At 41.2% G+C, this 18,934-nt stretch overlaps 2 protein-coding genes across 2 annotated transcripts in view; both read left to right on the forward strand.

Moving 5' to 3' along the window:
• Positions 1-330: 330 nt before the first annotated feature.
• LOC140117858 (lens fiber major intrinsic protein) lies at positions 331-13,085 on the forward strand. The gene is made up of 4 exons (XM_072135022.1): positions 331-958; positions 5,845-6,009; positions 6,642-6,722; positions 8,543-13,085. Exons 1-4 carry the CDS (start codon positions 599-601, stop codon positions 8,726-8,728), a joined length of 792 nt encoding a protein of 263 aa, XP_071991123.1. The 5' UTR covers positions 331-598; the 3' UTR covers positions 8,729-13,085.
• A 4,953-nt stretch (positions 13,086-18,038) lies between these two features.
• The window catches only part of TIMELESS (timeless circadian regulator), a 39,220-nt gene continuing 38,324 nt past the window's right edge, over positions 18,039-18,934 (forward strand). Inside the window, exon 1 of the mRNA XM_072135023.1 lies at positions 18,039-18,413. The gene's annotated coding sequence lies outside the window, so the exon portion shown is untranslated. The remainder of the gene's footprint in view (positions 18,414-18,934) is intronic.

The raw sequence follows: 18,934 nt of genomic DNA on the forward strand, positions 1-18,934 counted from the left end.
GTTACAATACAATATTGTAGTAATATAGTGTAATAATAATAGGATATGAGCAGTAATACTTTGAAAGATTAAGAACAACTACGAACGTTTGTTCTTTGTTTGTTCTTTTTTTTTGTACACAACTGACCCGCAGCTCCGTTACTCAAATATCTGAGGAAAAATCTCTGCTGTGGCCTTATATGATGTGTGCTAACCTGAGGGAGGAGACAGCACACAGGGAAGGGTTAAACAGCAGCTCTTTGACACTACCCCTCCTGTCAGTGGGTGGTGTGTATCTGTATAGGAGGATTAAATATGTCACTGCCTCTGCCCCTTATAAATCCCCCCGCCACTCTATAAACAGGTTGGGGGGGAAGTATCCACAGCAGTTGGGAGTTTGGAGCAGTCACTCTGTCCGTTGCTTTTTTGGGTTGTTTTTGAACGTTTAGTTTTTCTTTGTTCTCATATTTTTTGTTAACATTCTTTTAATTAACTTAATAGTAGCATTCTAATTTTTTGTACAATTTTGGGGGGGGCTTCCATATAAAGTTTACAAACTCTGTAGATTTTTCCCTCGCCCCATTTTTCTCTACCTGCTCTGTACACATAACCCGCAATCATGTGGGAATTCCGCTCCTTCTCCTTTTGGAGAGCGGTTTTTGCAGAATTTTTTGCTACTATGTTTTATGTTTTCTTTGGCTTGGGTGTATCTCTAAAATGGGCTGCAGGGCCTTCTAATGTTTTGCTCATAGCATTAGCATTTGGTCTCATTCTAGCCACTATGGTCCAAGCTGTTGGCCATGTTAGCGGTGCTCATATTAACCCAGCTGTCACCTTTGCCTTCCTCATCGGTTCACAGATGTCCCTCTTCCGTGCCATTTTTTACATTGCAGCACAACTTCTGGGAGCGGTGGCCGGAGCTGCTGTTCTCTATGGCGTGACTCCACCAGCAGTCCGTGGCAACATGGCTCTTAACACGGTAAATACTTTTCTATCAACGATCTAACAAAGGGTTCTGAATGTATGCAGTTAGTTCATGGTAGTGACACGTAAGGTTCTTTTTAGAGAAAACCTGTTATAGGTGATAGATTCTAAAATGCTTTAAAGCATATTTCTTACAAAACATGAACTCCAAATTACGCATATCAAACTCAGAAGGATACAGCAAGCTGAAGTATGTGGGTCCAAGTGAAGTGACTCCCAAATGAGTTTCTTTATCAGGTTAAACAAGTAGCAGCTTAGGGATTCCTCGTGTTTTACTCGGGTTCTCCAGTATATTTCATGACAAGAATAGTGTTGCAATGTTGTTGTCCTGCCAGTAAAACCCCCAATTATCACTATTAAAGTCAATCGCACTAGTCATTATATGAAATTATAAAAATAAGTACGGTACAACATATCTTCCATTGCTATGTTACAACAGGAAGCCATTACACTATTGATAAACTATGACAGAGCTTAATTCCATAAATTTGGTAAAAGTAAATCATTGGTAACCACCAGCGTCCAACCACCAAACACATTCTAGTGTCTATGCAACACAGTCCCCGGCTTATCTACAGGATAGGTTCTGCAGGTTTGTTCTTAAGTTTAATTTGTATGTAAGACAGAACTGTGTACTTTATTATTGTAACCCCAGTGAAAATTTTTTTGGTCTCTATGAAAATTGGATTTAAAAATGTTGGGTTGTTTCATATATTTTAGAATAGATATAAGCTGAGAGTCTACAGTCATGTGGATTGCCTTTATAGATGATGGGGGATATTTACCATTGGTTTTTCTTGGATTTTTTTGTTTAAAAAAGTCTTTAAAAAGCTGCATTGATGGTTTTTGGCCCTTTTCATTGATAAAAAGTCTCACAGGGCTATTTCCACTTCTTAATTAATCTGGTGCAAACATAGAACTACTGCTAGTGCTACACCGTGCAAAGCCAGATTCATGACTTGAGACTTTTGCAAAAATTCTAATTAAAAGTCCCATAGTTACTCCTGTGCTGGAACATTTTAGGCATTTAAGACTTTTTTAAGGACTTTTTGAAGAAAAAAAAAATCCCAGACAGAAAGTAGACCATAAGTATAGCTCCAAAAATAGATCCTGCCTAATGATGAATAACCCTGATGTGTCTAGAACGCACCCCACTGGAGACTCTCTGCTTACTACCACTTGTTGTACATTCGATCTCCCAGTTCTGAAATGTTATCACTTTCTGAACACTCCATTTACTATTTACAAATGTTTTACATTATGTTGGATACTCTTTCCACCAACTGGTTCTCTTCTATGGTCTATGCAGAAATCGGTGGATTCAGTCTAATGTCTGAAATGCTATTGATTAAATTTAGTACCGTAATATATTATTGTATGGGCAACCTAGTGCCTGTCAGTCTACTCCACTTCTGGGTTTTCTTCCAACACAGAAAGGGAGCTTTCTATTTCCTTTATGTGTTGACTAGTGACATGTAGGAGGATGGCAGAATAAAAATACATTATAAAGTTTAATAAAAATTAAATTTTTTTAATGTATGCACCCTCGAAGGGTTCTGTCTTTTTCTCGCAAGTAAAGGCCTGTAAATACAGTAAAAGTTCATGCAATGTGATTAAAATGTCTCCTGATTGCGGATTAACACAAATATCTATATTGTGGTCAGAAATAAGCAAATTGATGATAGTGGGTATTTTTATTTTTCTTTACATCTAATATTTTACTTTAAAGCCCTTTTTACTAGTGTCACATTTAATGGGAGTCTACTGGCCCCCAATTCCTCCACAGCTAAATTCAGCTTTGTAGAGAGCACTTTATTGGCTTTTCAGACATACATTTTTTTATTTCCTAGCAATTGAGAAAATGCAGTTTTTAGCTTTATACGAATAGCTTTATAAGTGTACATACATCGGCATAAAAATAGATTTTTCACTAAAATGACAGATCGCTGGGAAGCAGGTAATATATATTAAATTATAATTAAGTGACAAACTATAATGGATGGCATTTCCTACTTTCCCATAAATTTCATGTAAATGGTTAAAAATATATTTCATATTCACTTCTGAGGTCCTTCAACTTTGAATTCAGTTATCCACTTATATGTATGTATTTACAGATTGATTACTTGTAAACGTTCTACATGCAAACAAAATGATACAAAAATGTGCTGGGTAATATTTATTCCTCTAATAATTGAAAGCAACAAGAAACGTATTCATTTATAGCAAAGTTGTAAAGAGGCAAATGTAAGTTTTCTTTAGAGAGGTATTCCCACAAAGACAAGATTCTTAAATAAACTCAGGATAACAAAATAACCCATTCTCTAATTCACTGTTATAAACATAAATACAGCATTTCACAGATATAGGGGGATATTTATCATACGCTGCCGCTACAAATTCGCAGCCCAATACATGAAGAGGCTTCTGCCTCTTCATGTATCGGGCTGCCAGTTGCGCAGCGTTTATCCTACGTAGAAAAAAACGCAACCGGCGACTTTTCACGTATGAAAAGTCGCCAGCAGCAGCGAGTGCGCAGGCGCGGGGACAGTAACCCCAGTTGCGCAGCGTTTATCCTACGTAGAAAAAAATGCAACAGGCGACTTTTCACGTATGAAAAGTCGCCAGCAGCAGCGAGTGCGCAGGCGCGAGGACAGTAACCCCAGTTGCGCAGCGTTTTTCCTACGTAGAAAAAAACGCAACCGGCGACTTTTCACGTATGAAAAGTCGCCAACAGCGAGTGCGCAGGCGAGGGGACAGTAACGCCCCGCGCGGCCCACTCCCGTCCGGCCGCCCCCCCCCCCCCCGCTCGGCCGGCCGCGCCCCCCCCTTCACGCCCCACTGGCGTGAAGGTGGCGGATTGGGGAAAATAATCGCAAAAGCTAGCAATAAGCTAGCATTTGCGATTATTTCACGGCCTCTGCGCCACTGGCGGTGCGCAGAGGTCCTGATAAATATCCCCCATAATTTCTATCAGTCCTAGTGTATACAATTTTGGTTGTCTCGGGGTCCAACTGTAAATCTTCTAGGTTCAGGCAAGGCAGACTCTTCTCATTAAGACTTTTCCTGTCTGCACTATGCAGTGTGATCTCTGCCCCTCCCCCTCCATTGCAAGATGAACTCACACACAGACACTCACATTTCCTGCCAGCAAGCAGCGTGAACAGACTTACTCTATGAGCTACAGGCAAGATAAGATCTTAATAGCATGGGAAGGAGGCACAGCAGAACTGAGTGTGTGTTGTAGCTGAGATGGCTATTGTAGCTAATATGGCTGACAGTGTGTGTTATAGGTCAGTTAGCAGAGTGTCATTGTGTGTTATATCCATTTTATGGATCTCATCATCTCTCATCTCTGTCTGTCTCATCTCTCTCTTTTCTATGTGTCAGATATTAGTGAATGTTTAGAAGCTTAATGTACAGAAGTGTCTGCTTAAAGATTCCCCACTCACAATCTGGAATTTTACAGTGACCACCAACGCGTCATAGGAGCCACATTCACACTGCCACATGGGGGACGTATATACGGCCGATATACGTCCCCCATAGACAGCAATGGGCGCACGGCGCCCTACGGGAGCGGTACGGTGCCGAACACATGCGTACCCCTATCTTTTCACGACATACAGCGCCATGCAGCGCTCACCTCCTTCTGTCCCCCCGCGCTACGGTACGGCGGGCAACGGCAGTGTGAATTCAGCCTAATATTGTAAAGTAAGGGGCTTAAAAATTATATTTATTGTGTTAACATCATTAGGGGGTTAAATTTAAGGTGTCAACATGTGTAAGGTATAAAAAGGAAAAAAGAGGGCGGAAACTGGTAATAAAAATGTGTTTGCTAATATTGTTCAATTATCTTTTCACAGTACAATCACTGTGGGTGGAATACCCCTTTAACTGTGGGTAAACCTATAAAAGGAAAAAAGATTGCACTCCCTTAGAGTAGTAATTCCTAAAAAACAATGCAGACTGAAGGCCCAGAACCCAAAGGTTGGGAGGTTACCTGGTGTAGGCTAAGACAGAGCCTATAAGTAGAGGTTCCAGCACATGGTCCTATATCCTGGAGAAGGGTGTCCAGTAGCCAGCAGCATGCAGCAGCTCTGGATCTGAAGAACAAGGAGGTCTTTCCTCGAAATGCGTCATCCAATTTTATTTGTTTCTGCTACACTACACTATTTTTTACTATACATTGTCTTTAACTGTGGGTCAGTACAAGGATGGAAAGCAAATTAATTAAGATTTTTATTTTTGCTTTTTTAAAGGACATATAAAATCAAGCATGATGAACCATGGACACTTACTCATAGATCCAGGCGTTGTGACTGTGGTAATTTTCTTATATTTATTATCCATGGCCACTTGCTTCTAAAATCAACTTTTAAAATTATGCTAATGAGTCAGAAGGGCTCTGGCTTTATGGGCCTTTTCCACTGTGTGAGACTACATTAGGCTGGATGGATGTGCTGGGAGAGCAGGGGAGACAGTGTAATAGCCTGTGAAGCTACAGCATGGAGGGGCATTGGTAACACCCCCAGGCGCCCTACTGGCACATTGTGATGATTTTAAAGGTTGATTTTTAAAATGAAGGAGGTCATGGATAACATATATCAGAAGTCAGTGTACTCATCTATGAGTAAATATCCCTGCTTTATCCATGCTTGATTTAATATCTGAAAAAAGTATTTTGTTTTGCCATATTCTAAGACTCATAACCTCCTAGGATCTGCACCAGCAGCTCCAAACAGAGCCTCCAGTACACTTGTCAACAGAGCGTGAAATCACAGGATGTATTTAACGGTTTTTCTTGACATACTATAATTGTAAGTGATTTTCAGTAGTAATAGCTACTAATAAGAAGTGTACCTTTTGCCCTGTACACAGCTTCATCCTGGTGTGAGCCTTGGTCAAGCAACAACTGTGGAGATTTTCCTCACCCTGCAGTTCGTGCTTTGTATTTTTGCCACGTATGATGAGAGGAGGAATGGACGCCTGGGCTCTGTATCTTTGGCTATTGGATTCTCTCTCACCTTGGGACATCTATTTGGAGTAAGTAGTATTAAATGTAACTCTATTACAACAACTTGTTCTAAATTGTATAATATTATATATAATATATATAAATGATGTAACCACTGTGGCACTGCGGCATAAGTAAATAATTGCTGCAACATCCCCCAGCTGCTGTGTATGAGTCATCTAGCTCAGGTTGATTAGTACTGTCTGGACAGTTCAGGAAGCTCTGTGTAATGTGCTTATGCATGGCAGGCAGTCTCCACCCATGTTTACCAAGGCCCTGAATTTTATAATTGTTTTTTTGAGCAAAGCCATTCAGATCTGGGATTAACCAAGATACGTTTCTGCGTTAGTGTAGCTACAGCATTCTCAAGGTATGTTTGGTTCACAATGCATAAAACTTAAATGGTAGATTTCCTGCAAAGATTTATTGCATCAACAGTATATACTATATTATTTCTGATTACTGTATTGTTGTAGTATGCCTTTACACAACCCTCTTTTTGCCCTATATGGTTCCTTCACGTCCTAATAGGTTTTAGATAACCTAATTAAGGTGTGAATAGGCCGTGCACTGGCAACACATGTTTAAATCAGCCTTAAAAGATTCTAACTGGCATTTCAAAGGCCTAATTCCTTTGTGAACTCTTCTTGTGTCTTTACAGCTTTACTATACTGGAGCTGGTATGAATCCTGCAAGATCATTTGCCCCAGCTGTACTCACTAGAAACTTTACTAACCACTGGGTAAGACAATGATTTCACAAGAACTATACAGTTTACTATAATCAAAGCACCTGCTACAGATCATTTTTCCTGAAAATTGGGCATCATTAACTCATGTATAGGTTCCCAATAAAAGATGTCTTTCAAAACTGCTGACTATAGCAGAGCAAACATAGGCAAGGCGGTGATGAAATATTTAACATTACCTATTTTAATCTCATTCTCCCTGTGGTCACAAATACTCAGCGATCTCTAACATGAATGTTCTTAAAAGGGAACCAGGATTTCACATTTTCACCTAATGACAGGTTCTTATAGTCTTTTTAATAATAATTCCCAATCTGCATTTATAATAAGCATTACTGGTTCCTCTCACTTTTAAAAGTTGATTAGATATACCTTGCTCCCGGACATAAAACTGTATTATGTCATGGGGATGTCTGTGCAAGGGTGTAAGTCCCTCTCTGCTCTGCTAGCTCTTCCTCCCTCCCCTCTCCCTCCTGTAGATGTGAGCTGACAGACTTGCTTGCAGCACAGGTTTAGCTTGTGGTTGCATGAGGGAGTGGGGAGAGAAATAGCTAGCAGGGCAGGTAATGACACAGATAATGATAATGACACAGGGACATGGACGCCCCCATGACTCAATCCTGTTTTCTGGCAGGGAGTCAGGTATACTTTTGTGTACCGTATATACTTGAGTATAAGCTGACCCAAGTATAAGCCAAGGCACCTAATTTTACCACAAAAAAAGGGAAAACCTATTGACTCAAGTATAAGCCTAGGGTAGGAAAGGCATTGGTCACCGCCTCCCAAGTATATAGTCAGCAAGGCCCCTGTAGTATATAGCCAGCCGTCCCCCAGTAGTATATAGCCAACCAGCCCCCCAGTAGTATATAGCCAACCAGCCCCCCAAGAGTATATAGCCAGCCAGCCCCCCAGTAGTATATAGCCAACCAGCCCCCCTGTAGTATATAGCCAACCAGCCCCCCAGTAGTATATAGCCAACCAGCCCCCCAGTAGTATATAGCCAGCCATCCCCCAGTAGTATACAGCCAGTCCCCTGTAGTATATAGCCAACCAGCCCCCCAGTAGTATATAGCCAACCAGCCCCCCAGTAGTATATAGCCAGCCAGCCCCCTGTAGAATATAGCCAGCCAGCCCCCTGTAGTACATAGCCAGCCACCTGTAGTATATAACTAGCCCCCTCCAATATATATCTTCCTTCCTCCCCCTGTTCCATTGGCTCTTCTCGCTCCCTTCCACATAAAAGTTGATTTAAGAAGGAGGATTGCCACAGTCTGGATCTATGAGTATGAGTGGGTGCCCGTGGTTTATCATGCTTCACTTTGATGGTAGATTTCCTTTAAAGAAAATCATCTGGCGTGCAGCCGGAAGATGAATGGGGCTACTGTGCAAGCACAAAGCTCCACAGCCCAGGCGCTTCACCAGAAGATCATCCCGGAGCGGGTAGTGCCGGGTCTGTAGTGGCTACTGGGTGTGTGGAGTAGCCTCAGACAGCTAAAGGGGGCGAAAGCTACTTCAAGCCCCCAGTAGCCTTTGAAATTAATTAGCTTTTTTGACGATTAAACTTTATTTCAGCAGCAGCTCCATCCAAGAATTTGTGAAAAAGGAGATACTGATTCCCAGATGGGAAATCTACCTTGGAAAATCTTTCCAAAAGTAGATTCCCAATGGTAGATTTCCTTTAAGAAACCCATAATCAGCAATGCAATACATTTCATTGTTAAATTATTAAAGTACAATAAAAAAATAACTAGTTGATAATATGAAAATTGAAAGTTAAAACTGCATAATTCCTTATTGCCTCTTACCTGCTGCAGGTCTACTGGGTTGGTCCTATCATCGGTGGAGCACTTGGAGGTCTAGTGTACGACTTCATTCTTTTTCCCAGAATGAGGGGGCTTTCCGAGAGACTTTCAATCCTTAAAGGAGCAAGGCCCGCTGAGCCCGAAGGCCAGCAAGAAGCAACGGGCGAGCCTATAGAGTTAAAAACACAATCCCTATAAATAAATACTACACAGTTACATAGCAGCACACAAACATCACACATGCACACAATTTGGGCATAGTTAGAGTAATATCCGTCATGGGAAGTGTGTTGGGGGGGGGGTTAATCTTTTAAAGATGTTTCTTTTCTTACCAGGCTGTGGGTATTGTGTTGAAGTAGGAACAGGAAGGAACCGTTAATGTGCTTGACTTTCTCATCGAAGTGGAAATGGAGGCAAAGAAAATGGGGTTGTTTGAAGGGGCCATATAACTCAGGGGCGATTCATATCCCACAAAAGGATGCGTAATGCTTGACTCATAGGGATTATTACTCCCTATCCAAAAAATTGTAAAATAAAAAATGTAGCACTTAGTCAGACATTGTACAGTAATGTATCCCCTAAGTGCCAGCTACATAGATATATAATTAGCCGCAGGTCCCCATCAAACTTCCCACCCACCTTCCTAACTGCGCCTCTGATGCTGCTGTACATCTCACATTATTTTCTTTATACTGTGTTTTACTTTTTTGCTAGTTTAAGGAAATGTTTTCTTTTTGTGTTTTTTTTTTAAGAGGGTGGAGGAAAATGATGGGCCAAAACCTCTTTTATTTACAATGACATTTCGTAACAGTGGAGATATTTTCCACTTAACTTATACACTACATACTATTAGATCGCTCTGTGTGGAATTGTTTGCCCTGTAATCTTAAAGAAAACTTTAGTGCTTTCCAGGCAGAATGCCCTTACATTGGGTTAACTAAAGCAAAAAGGAAGATAAATTACTTTGCACATCTAAATTCTCAAACCACGTTCACATGTAGCTGTTGAATTGCAATGTGAAATGCAATTGAAAGGCTGAGGCATTGCATTACCATTATGTTTACTTAAAACAATGTTAACTGTATGTAAATAGAATGTTAACACAATGTAACTAAGCCAAGCTCCTCTTCACAGCCTCTGAATTGTGTTTCAAGGCAAAACACAAATGCTACGTGTGAACGCGGCCTCGTAGTTAACAAAGATCTTCAATTTGTCCAATTGGGATTACTTTGTTCCAGTTCCCTCAAATTTCTCTTTCTTAGATATTCATCATTTAACCTATTTCTCTAGGCTTATGTTTGTAGCATAGAGACTTTAGCATCATCAAGACTTCAATGATTTAACAATGTGTTTACGGTAATTATACTTGATTAATATAATTAACGATACTTGGTTTGAATATAAACGCAAATCTTTGGGTAAGTAGGCGTGTCTTTTAAAATTGACTTTCACTCTAGCTATATCTATTATCAAGTTACATTTTGTTTGTATCTGATGGCATCACTATATAAACTTTCCACTACTTTGTGGTATATATCTCTTCATCTAAACACCCAGACCATTGTCTACATCTCTGTAAATGGCTTAAATGTTTAGTGCATGTTAAAATAACAAATGGTACTCCTGTTTTTAAAAAATATATGCCTGGGAATCCATGTCACTGAATGGGAATCCTGCGGAAATATTGGCACTCATGGGATTTGGTATGGTGCAGAAGATGTTTAATTTCATGTTACTGTTTCAGTCCCAACACAGCTCTGATAGTAATAAAACAATTATAAAGGGCAATTGTGGGTCAGAATTCTTAATGCTTGTTTACATCATTTTAACATTGTTGTTAAAAAAAAAGTTTTTTTTCTTGCATTTAGGCACCATAAACTGCAACCCGCCTCCATATTTGTAGACATGAAATGCTTTTTTTTTTTTTTACAGCAGATACATGTTATCTTCTCTTTATGTAGCTGATTTCACACAGGATTTTCATAAATTCTATACACTACAATATTGTATACTGTATTAAACTACATTCACAGTAACGTATGCCCGACGGGCTACGTTCGCCGCAATACAGAGGATGAGTGGTGACCTCTCCTTAGCAATGCATGGCACACGGCGCCGTAACACGGGGAAAGATAGGACATGTCCTATCTTTTCTCCGTGTATGGAGCTGTACAGTGCCGCACCGTATCGCTCCTTGCGCCCATTGCCGTCTATGGGGGACGTATGTACGGCCTTCCTGTATGTGAATACAGTCTTATACTGCAGGTTTACTGCAAGGATATTCTATGGGCAATCAGGAGGTAATATGCTATGAGCTGTTGGTGCTCAGACCCCCATTCTCGTGATCTGTGGGAGTCTCATCACTGTGGATACGGCTAACTTTAAAGGGAACCTGTCACCAGAAATTGGCCTAATAAAAAAACTACCAGTATGCAACTGAACAGCTTCTAGATTATGTTTCTTTTATGGCCCAGCTTGGTGGTATCATCCAGAAAATCAACTTTGAAGTGAGATGTTAACTGGTTGTATAAAGTCAGGGAGGCGGAGAGTTCAACACTGACGTCAAGCTCTCCCTGCCTCTGAACACCATCTCCCATGTGACTGACATCATGCATTAAGACTCCAGGAGACTTGATCAGTGATGTCTTTGGATGCAGGACCATAATTGCAGTGAAGGGGCTTTTTAAGGCAGGGAAAGCTCAACTTCAGTGTTTAAATCTCCACCTCCTTGACTTCATAAAACCAATTTACTTATCACTTCAAAGTTTATTTTATGGTTGAAGCCACCACACCAGGCCATGAAAGGAACATGATCTAGAAGCTACTTGACAACTGTTATGCTAGTGGTTTATTAGGCCAATTTCTGATGACAGGTTCCCTTTAAGTTGAAGAGTGTGGGCCACGAGTCACACAATACATCTATTGCTAGATCAATCATATCAATATACAAGACCAGGGACTCTTCTAATTCCCTGTTAAACAGCAGCACCAGCACAATTACAGTTTTGCTCTGCTGTTTAGCAGGACTTCTGGCATCAGATATGATACAAGGAGTCCCGTTTCCGTCAGTGTGGTTGGTCCTTGACACAGGACTCTGCAAAGTCTGTGATCACAGGCTGATCAAGGATAGTGTAAAACAGCCCTCAGTTTTACAAAACAAAATTTCCATTTCATAACATATATATCATATACATGCAAAAAAAAAATTATAGAGACAGAGTGAGAAACGCCCAATACAAGTGTATCGGGATGCATCAAAAACCTATTGAGATACATGATGTGTTTTCCAGTGATCCAGTACCATAGAAAAGACCACAGTCTTCATTCTGTGATAATCAAACACGCATGAAAAACTGAAACACTGATTAAACTCTGCAAAGTGAATGAAATCTGATGGAAAATATACCGTTTTCGCCGACCAAAGTCTGAGGAAACTCCAATGGAATTAGTCAGAGAGGTGTTTGCTTAAAGAATCCTCAATCTATGGACTATTTGACAAGAATCATAATCTTTATTTATATAGCACCATCATATTCCGTAGTGATTTACAGATTCTGGGCAACATAAACAAATATAATCTGACATTACAGAGTACAAACAGTCATATGGAACAATAGGAGTGAGGGGCCTGCTCACAAGAGCTTACAGTCTATGCGGATGAGGGGGTGACACAGGAGTCAGCTTGGGAGATAGCCCCTGCCTGGCGCCGGCGTATGATATCCCCCAAAATCTCAATATTTTTGCACAAGGGAATCCTTTCTGTTTCATTTTGAAGCTGCAGGCATAACAAATCCGCCATTATCTTTTACCATGCAGAACCATTATGGCGCTCTCTTATGTACATTCAACAATTAAGAAAAAAAAAATCAGGAAAAAAAACAACAAAAAATACATACAATAGAGAAGGAAGCTTTCACAAAAACACTTTTTATTTTGGACTAATTTTCTGTATATTTAACTGGCGGGCAGACTGAAAGAAAAATGTGAAAACCCATTTGAGCGGCTGATACATAGTGACACCTAGACATACATGGGGTGCAATTATCTTTAAGATAACATGTAAGCTAAGTACGTATATAAGCATAGTTGTGTTATCCAATTATTCCCTGTCAGTAATGTCAACTTTCTTGTAGAATATATATTTCCAGTAGCTCATGGCTTATCATAAGAGTTGATTTAATAGTAATATAATATGTATCAGGAGATACATTGAGTTGAGCGGAAAGGAATTCATACTTCATATTGTTCTTTACTGACCTCAATACACGCTGTTATTTATAGGAAATAATAAAAGGTATCCTGTACCAGTATAAATCATGATAATATCCCTAATGTTCTCTGTGTTTATCTAAATATGTACCGTAAATATGAATATGTATATAGGTGTGTACATACAAATACACATGTATATGTATTCATATAAACATATATGTACATCTAACGCTCCAGTAATAAATGGAGCAAAGGACACAGGGACTTGTTTTTGTTTGTCTGTTTTTGAACTGATCATTTCTTTGGAAACTCCATGAATAAATGCTTAAATAGCTTAAAGAAATTAGTAGCTTCTTTCATATTTTATTTTCATGCCATATACTTGTTACATGGCATTGCTTGAAAAATTTCCTGTCCTTGTTGCTGAATTATTGAAGAGCATTGTCATAGATAGCCAATAAATATGGACCATAAGAGGAAAAGAGGTAAGGAGGGCAAAGTTTGCTTTCTTTTTTCGAATTTTACCTTTAACCCCTTCACGCTCACCGACTGATATATCCGTCAGCGAGCTATAAAGACTGTATAATGGGGGCTCAAGAGGACATATTGCAGTAAACACCCATCGCTTACACCCCCGGTCAGTGATAGCACCGATCACGGGTGTTAACCCCTTGATTGACGCCAGTGGCATTTAATAGACATCCTTGTTGAGATCGCCACTCCCCCTGATGTTATCAGGGGGCTGCGATTGGTTGCCATGACTGACTCAGGTATTCGTCAGTCCCGAGCCTGCATGGTTTCTGAGCCGGTGGCTCATTGTAAATAAATCTATGAACACCATATACACCATTCAATTAAAACACCATATACTGCAATACAGTAGTATTGCAGTATATGGTAGGAACGCTCAGCTGATCTAGGTTTAAAGTACCTAAAGGGTCTGAGAAATTGTAAAAAAAAAAAAAAATGTTTAAAAATCACCTCTCTTTCCCTAGAACTGATATAAAACTAAATTAACAGTGAAAATCACAAACATGTTAGGTATCACTGCCTCCCAAAATGGACAAGCTATCAAAATATAAAAACAGTTATTGCAGTAAACCACATAATGGAGAATATTGCTCCAATGTCCAAAACAACACTTTTAAACCATTTTACATAACATATAAAATGTAATAAAAAGGTCACATAGTCCTCAAAATAGTGGCAATGAAACCGTCAGCTCATCTCCCAAAAAATGACACACAGACAAATCTGTACACCAAAGTAGGAAAAAGTTATTAGTCGGAAGAATTTTTTCTTTGCGAACATTGCTTTAATTAGTGAAAATCTATTAAAACAAAATAAGGCCACATTCACACAGATGTGTGCCCTCCGTAGCACAATGGGCATACGTCGGCGCCTGGGAGAGAAGGGGGTGAGCTCAGCCCACCCCGCCCCTCTTCATAGAGAAACATGGGATGCCACACCGTATTCAGAGAAAAGATAGGACACAGAACGAAGAAAGAACGGCCAACTTCCCCCCAACGGCCGTGTTAATCAGGCCTTTTGAAGGTGGAGAGAGAAAAGAGGTTGCGTCGTTAAGGGGTTAGTGTTAATCTGTAGAATTGTGTTAAGCTACATGTACACAATGTTGTTTCACGCACGTGTCTTACCCAGATTTTATACATCAGTCTCACATTTCATTGTCATTCAATGTAGTCACACACACTGCTATCTGCTAAGTCCGTATCTGTGTTTCACGTCCGCTTTGGGTTTTTTAAAGCATGTCCTATTCCTGTCCGTAGAGTTTTGAAATATACAGATGCCACACAGATGCCATCTGTATTTGCGGATAAGTTGCTAGGTAAAACAAAATGAGGTAACTGGAAAAAGGCAATTGCCTAGTTTGTCAGCCTTTGGCTACATGCACACTGCCGTGTGCCCGCTGCACCGTAGCACGGCGGGGACGCGGCAGCGCCGGGAGAAGAGGAGGAGGTGAGCACAGCTCACCCCGCCCATCTCCATAGCGATATATATGGCCGCGGCGCCGTAATACGGGAAAAGATAGGACATGTCCTATCTTTTCCCGGGCTACGGAGCGGTACGGTGCCGTGAGCCCATAGAAGTATATGGTGGACGTACACTCACCGGCCACTTTATTAGGTACACCTGTCCAACTGCTCGTTAACACTTAATTTCTAATCAGCCAATCACATGGCGGCAACTCAGTGCATTTAGGCATGTAGACATGGTCAAGACAATCTCCTGCAGTTCAAACCGAGCATCAGTATGGGGAAGAAAGGTGATTTGAGTGCCTTTGAACATGACATGGTTGTTGGTGCCAGAAGGGCTGGTCTGAGTATTTCAGAAACTGCTGATCTACTGGGATTTTCACTAGGGTTTACAGAGAATGGTCCGAAAAAGAAAAAACATCCAGTGAGCGGCAGTTCTGTGGGCGGAAATGCCTTGTTGATGCCAGAGGTCAGAGGAGAATGGGCAGACTGGTTCGAGCTGATAGAAAGGCAACAGTGACTCAAATCGCCACCCGTTACAACCAAGGTAGGCAGAAGAGCATCTCTGAACGCACAGTACGTCGAACTTTGAGGCAGATGGGCTACAGCAGCAGAAGACCACACCGGGTGCCACTCCTTTCAGCTAAGAACAGGAAACTGAGGCTACAATTTTCACAAGCTCATCGAAATTGGACAGTAGAAGATTGGAAAAACGTTGCCTGGTCTGATGAGTCTCGATTTCTGCTGCGACATTCGGATGGTAGGGTCAGAATTTGGCGTCAACAACATGAAAGCATGGATCCATCCTGCCTGTATCAACGGTTCAGGCTGGTGGTGGTGGTGTCATGGTGTGGGGAATATTTTCTTGGCACTCTTTGGGCCCCTTGGTACCAATTGAGCATCGTTGCAACACCACAGCCTACCTGAGTATTGTTGCTGACCATGTCCATCCCTTTATGACCACAATGTACCCTGTAACATCTGATGGCTACTTTCAGCAGGATAATGCGCCATGTCATAAAGCTGGAATCATCTCAGACTGGTTTCTTGAACATGACAATGAGTTCACTGTACTCAAATGGCCTCCACAGTCACCAGATCTCAATCCAATAGAGCATCTTTGGGATGTGGTGGAATGGGAGATTCGCATCATGGATGTGCAGCCGACAAATCTGCGGCAACTGTGTGATGCCATCATGTCAATATGGACCAAAATCTCTGAGGAATGCTTCCAGCACCTTGTTGAATCTATGCCACAAAGAATTGAGGCAGTTCTGAAGGCAAAAGGGGGTCCAACCCGTTACTAGCATGGTGGCTAGTGGCCGGTGAGTGTATATCGGCCGTATATACGACCCCCATGCTGTAGTGTGAATGTAGCCTTTGTCAGTATTTTATACAGGCTGTAAATACATTTGGAATACGGGTGACACACAAACCATATTTACATCCATACTGAGGAAAACATTAAAAAACAGGAGACTTACAGATGACAATTACAGGCAATGGATTCATTATTTTCAGTCTGTATAAAACTATGTGATGTGAGCATGTAGCCTTGACTGTTTGAGCTGTAATGGAAAAGGGTAAAAGAAGGATCAACAAAATTTAAAATGACAGCATAGTACGGTACCGTGGCCGCAAAAAAGATAGAACATGGTCTATCATTGGCAGTAAGAACAGCTGTGTGGCTCTATTTTCTATGGAGAGGGGAGGGGTGAGCAGCACTCATCTCTTCTCCTCTCCAGCGCTCCGCCATGTGCATGCAGCCTAAGAAACATTATAAAGGTCTTGCTTTACAATATTAGCCAACATACAAGGAGTAATCTGCCCTGGAGCCACTACCACTGTTCACACTAAGCCACCCCAGGGCACCTGCATTAAAGAATAACTTCACATCATTTTTAATATTGTGTGGGGGGACTGTTATGTACATTTTTATAATATACTTCTCTACTATCTAGTGCCCCTTAGTAAGTGTTACTTCTCAGTTGTCAATGCAGATCTGTCTAACAGGCTAAGGAGGGACTCTAAAAAATGACGTCTTACACAGCTACATGCAGAGAAGTATGAAAAAGTATTAATTTTCTTTTTACACAAGGTTTTATACAGTATTTTGGAAATTATTAAAACACAATAAAACCTATAAAAATTTGGTATCAACATGATTGTAATGAACCAAATAGAGTACAGTATATACTCGAGTATAAGCCAACCTGTGTATAAGCCGAGGTACCTAATTTTAACACAAAAAACTGGTAAAGCCTATTGACTCGAGTATAAGCCTAGGGTGGGAAATGCATTGGTCACAGCGTCGTAAGGTGAGTAAAGTGTTCATTTTTTATAGACTCGAGTGCAAGCCGAGTTAGGTTTTTTTTTCAGCACAATGTTTGTGCTGAAAATCTCAGCTTATACTCGAGTATATTCGGAAGATGCATCATTTGGAGACCACAGTGAAATTTGTAGAAACTGAGCACATAAGCTTCCCAGTTCCTAAGAAGTAAAATTTGTTACACAGAACATAAGCGCTCAGACAGCTCTGTACACAGAAAATTTTAAAAGTTATGGATTTTTGAAGGTTGGTAGTGAAAAATGAAAAAAAAAGGCTGCGCCACGAATGGGTTAATGAAGACCGTGCACCTTGCGCACTCTGCACACTCCACAGGCAAACTGCACATATTACAGACTACACTAGTTGTGATAAATGTGGACCAAAGTCTTCAAAAGTTATATACATTTAAAGTGATGCTTGTCAGATTTAAAAAAATGGGTCTGAGCCTTAAAGGGGTTGTGTGGTCGTAGCAAGTTAGGCCATATCCCGGGATAGGACCTAAGCTGCTGATTGGTGGGGGTCTCAGTGATCACAAGTACTGGGGCCGGTGTACACCCCTATCTCGAGATGGCCTGAGCAGCAGCCCCCTTCATCTCTGTGGAGCTGACAGCCCATGTACGTGCTTAGGTCATCCCGGGGTTGGACAGGGGTACCCCTGTACTGGGTGCGGTGGGGGTATAGCCCCCCGTTCTCGTGATCTGTGGGGCTCCCAACACTGACATCCCCACCGATCAACAAGTTAGGCCCAATCTACAGGATAGGGTCTAACTTGATAAGACTGGACAACCCTTTTAAGCTTCAAGCTGGCTGCATCCTTAAATGGTTAAACAACCCCAGCCCCTCCCCCTCCCTGCCGTTTTCATTGCGTTTCTGCCCTGGGTGCGTTAACGTAAATACAATGTTAACGCATAAGCTAAATTTACGCACGTATCCTCCAGCACTAGTGCGCAGCACAAGCCGGGGATACGGCAAATGAATTACCCGCCAAATATCCCCAGACACGGACCTGTGTATTACTGCTAGGGGGGAGGGGGAGATGAATTACGATAACTTCTATAACTTAAAAATCCGTAGTAGCCTTTTCAGCAGACTTTTTAATGCAAACGCTGTAAAAATTTTCATATGTGAATCGGACTCATTTAGCAAAGAGGCAGTGTCTAGAAGAGAATTTTTCTCCCCCTATTTCCCGGCAGAAGTTGGTATGACCCTGCGCAGAACTGACTGAGGGAAAAGTGAGAGAGATTCCCGCGCTGTGAGGAGCAGCTGAGCCCGGAAAGGCTCCTGGTACCGGGGTGTGAGGCCGCCGGGGCTCCGGAGAGTGAGGCAGGAGGGCGGGGGAAGCATGCAGGTGAGTGAGCGGAACATGGAAGAATGGGAGTGAAGGTTGGGATCGTGGACTGTCAGGAGCCTCTGGCAGCTGTAGGGGTATAAGATGCATGAGGAGTCCAGTTCTTGGTGCTAGTTACCAAATCACCCAAATACTTCACAAGCCTTATGGGTCATTGTCACCTCTGGCATGGGCAACACTATAAAAATATAAACAAAGCTAGATTTTTTTTTTTTTTAGTATTTAGGTTTCTAAGAGAATGGAATAAAATAATGCTAAATGTTTTGTAATCTACTTCGAGAAGATCATAGACGTTATAGCTCATCATGTTAAAAATACATACAGCCTCTTGGATGGAGAATTAAAAAGTTCAGAATTCTAAGGTCCTTCTCACATGATTTGTTGTACTTTTAGGAGGTTCTTGTGAGGCTGGTGACACACGTGGCGTTTTTATTGCGTTTTTGAATCCTTGATTTGCAAATTAGCTTTTTCAATGGGTTTTAGGTTAAAATGCCATAACTCGGAGTTACGGAGCTACGAGG

The sequence above is a fragment of the Engystomops pustulosus genome, chromosome 2 (genome assembly GCF_040894005.1).
Source record: "Engystomops pustulosus chromosome 2, aEngPut4.maternal, whole genome shotgun sequence".
In the NCBI taxonomy this organism is placed as follows: Eukaryota; Metazoa; Chordata; class Amphibia; order Anura; family Leptodactylidae; genus Engystomops; species Engystomops pustulosus.

Excerpts from the sequence above, each read along its gene's own strand:
- LOC140117858 (XM_072135022.1), top strand. The coding sequence starts at position 599 with ATGTGGGAATTCCGCTCCTTCTCCTTTTGGAGAGCGGTTTTTGCAGAA. Across the intron at positions 6,010-6,641 it reads CCTTGGGACATCTATTTGGA|CTTTACTATACTGGAGCTGG; the intron begins GTAAGTAGTATT and ends GTGTCTTTACAG. Across the intron at positions 6,723-8,542 it reads GAAACTTTACTAACCACTGG|GTCTACTGGGTTGGTCCTAT; the intron begins GTAAGACAATGA and ends TACCTGCTGCAG.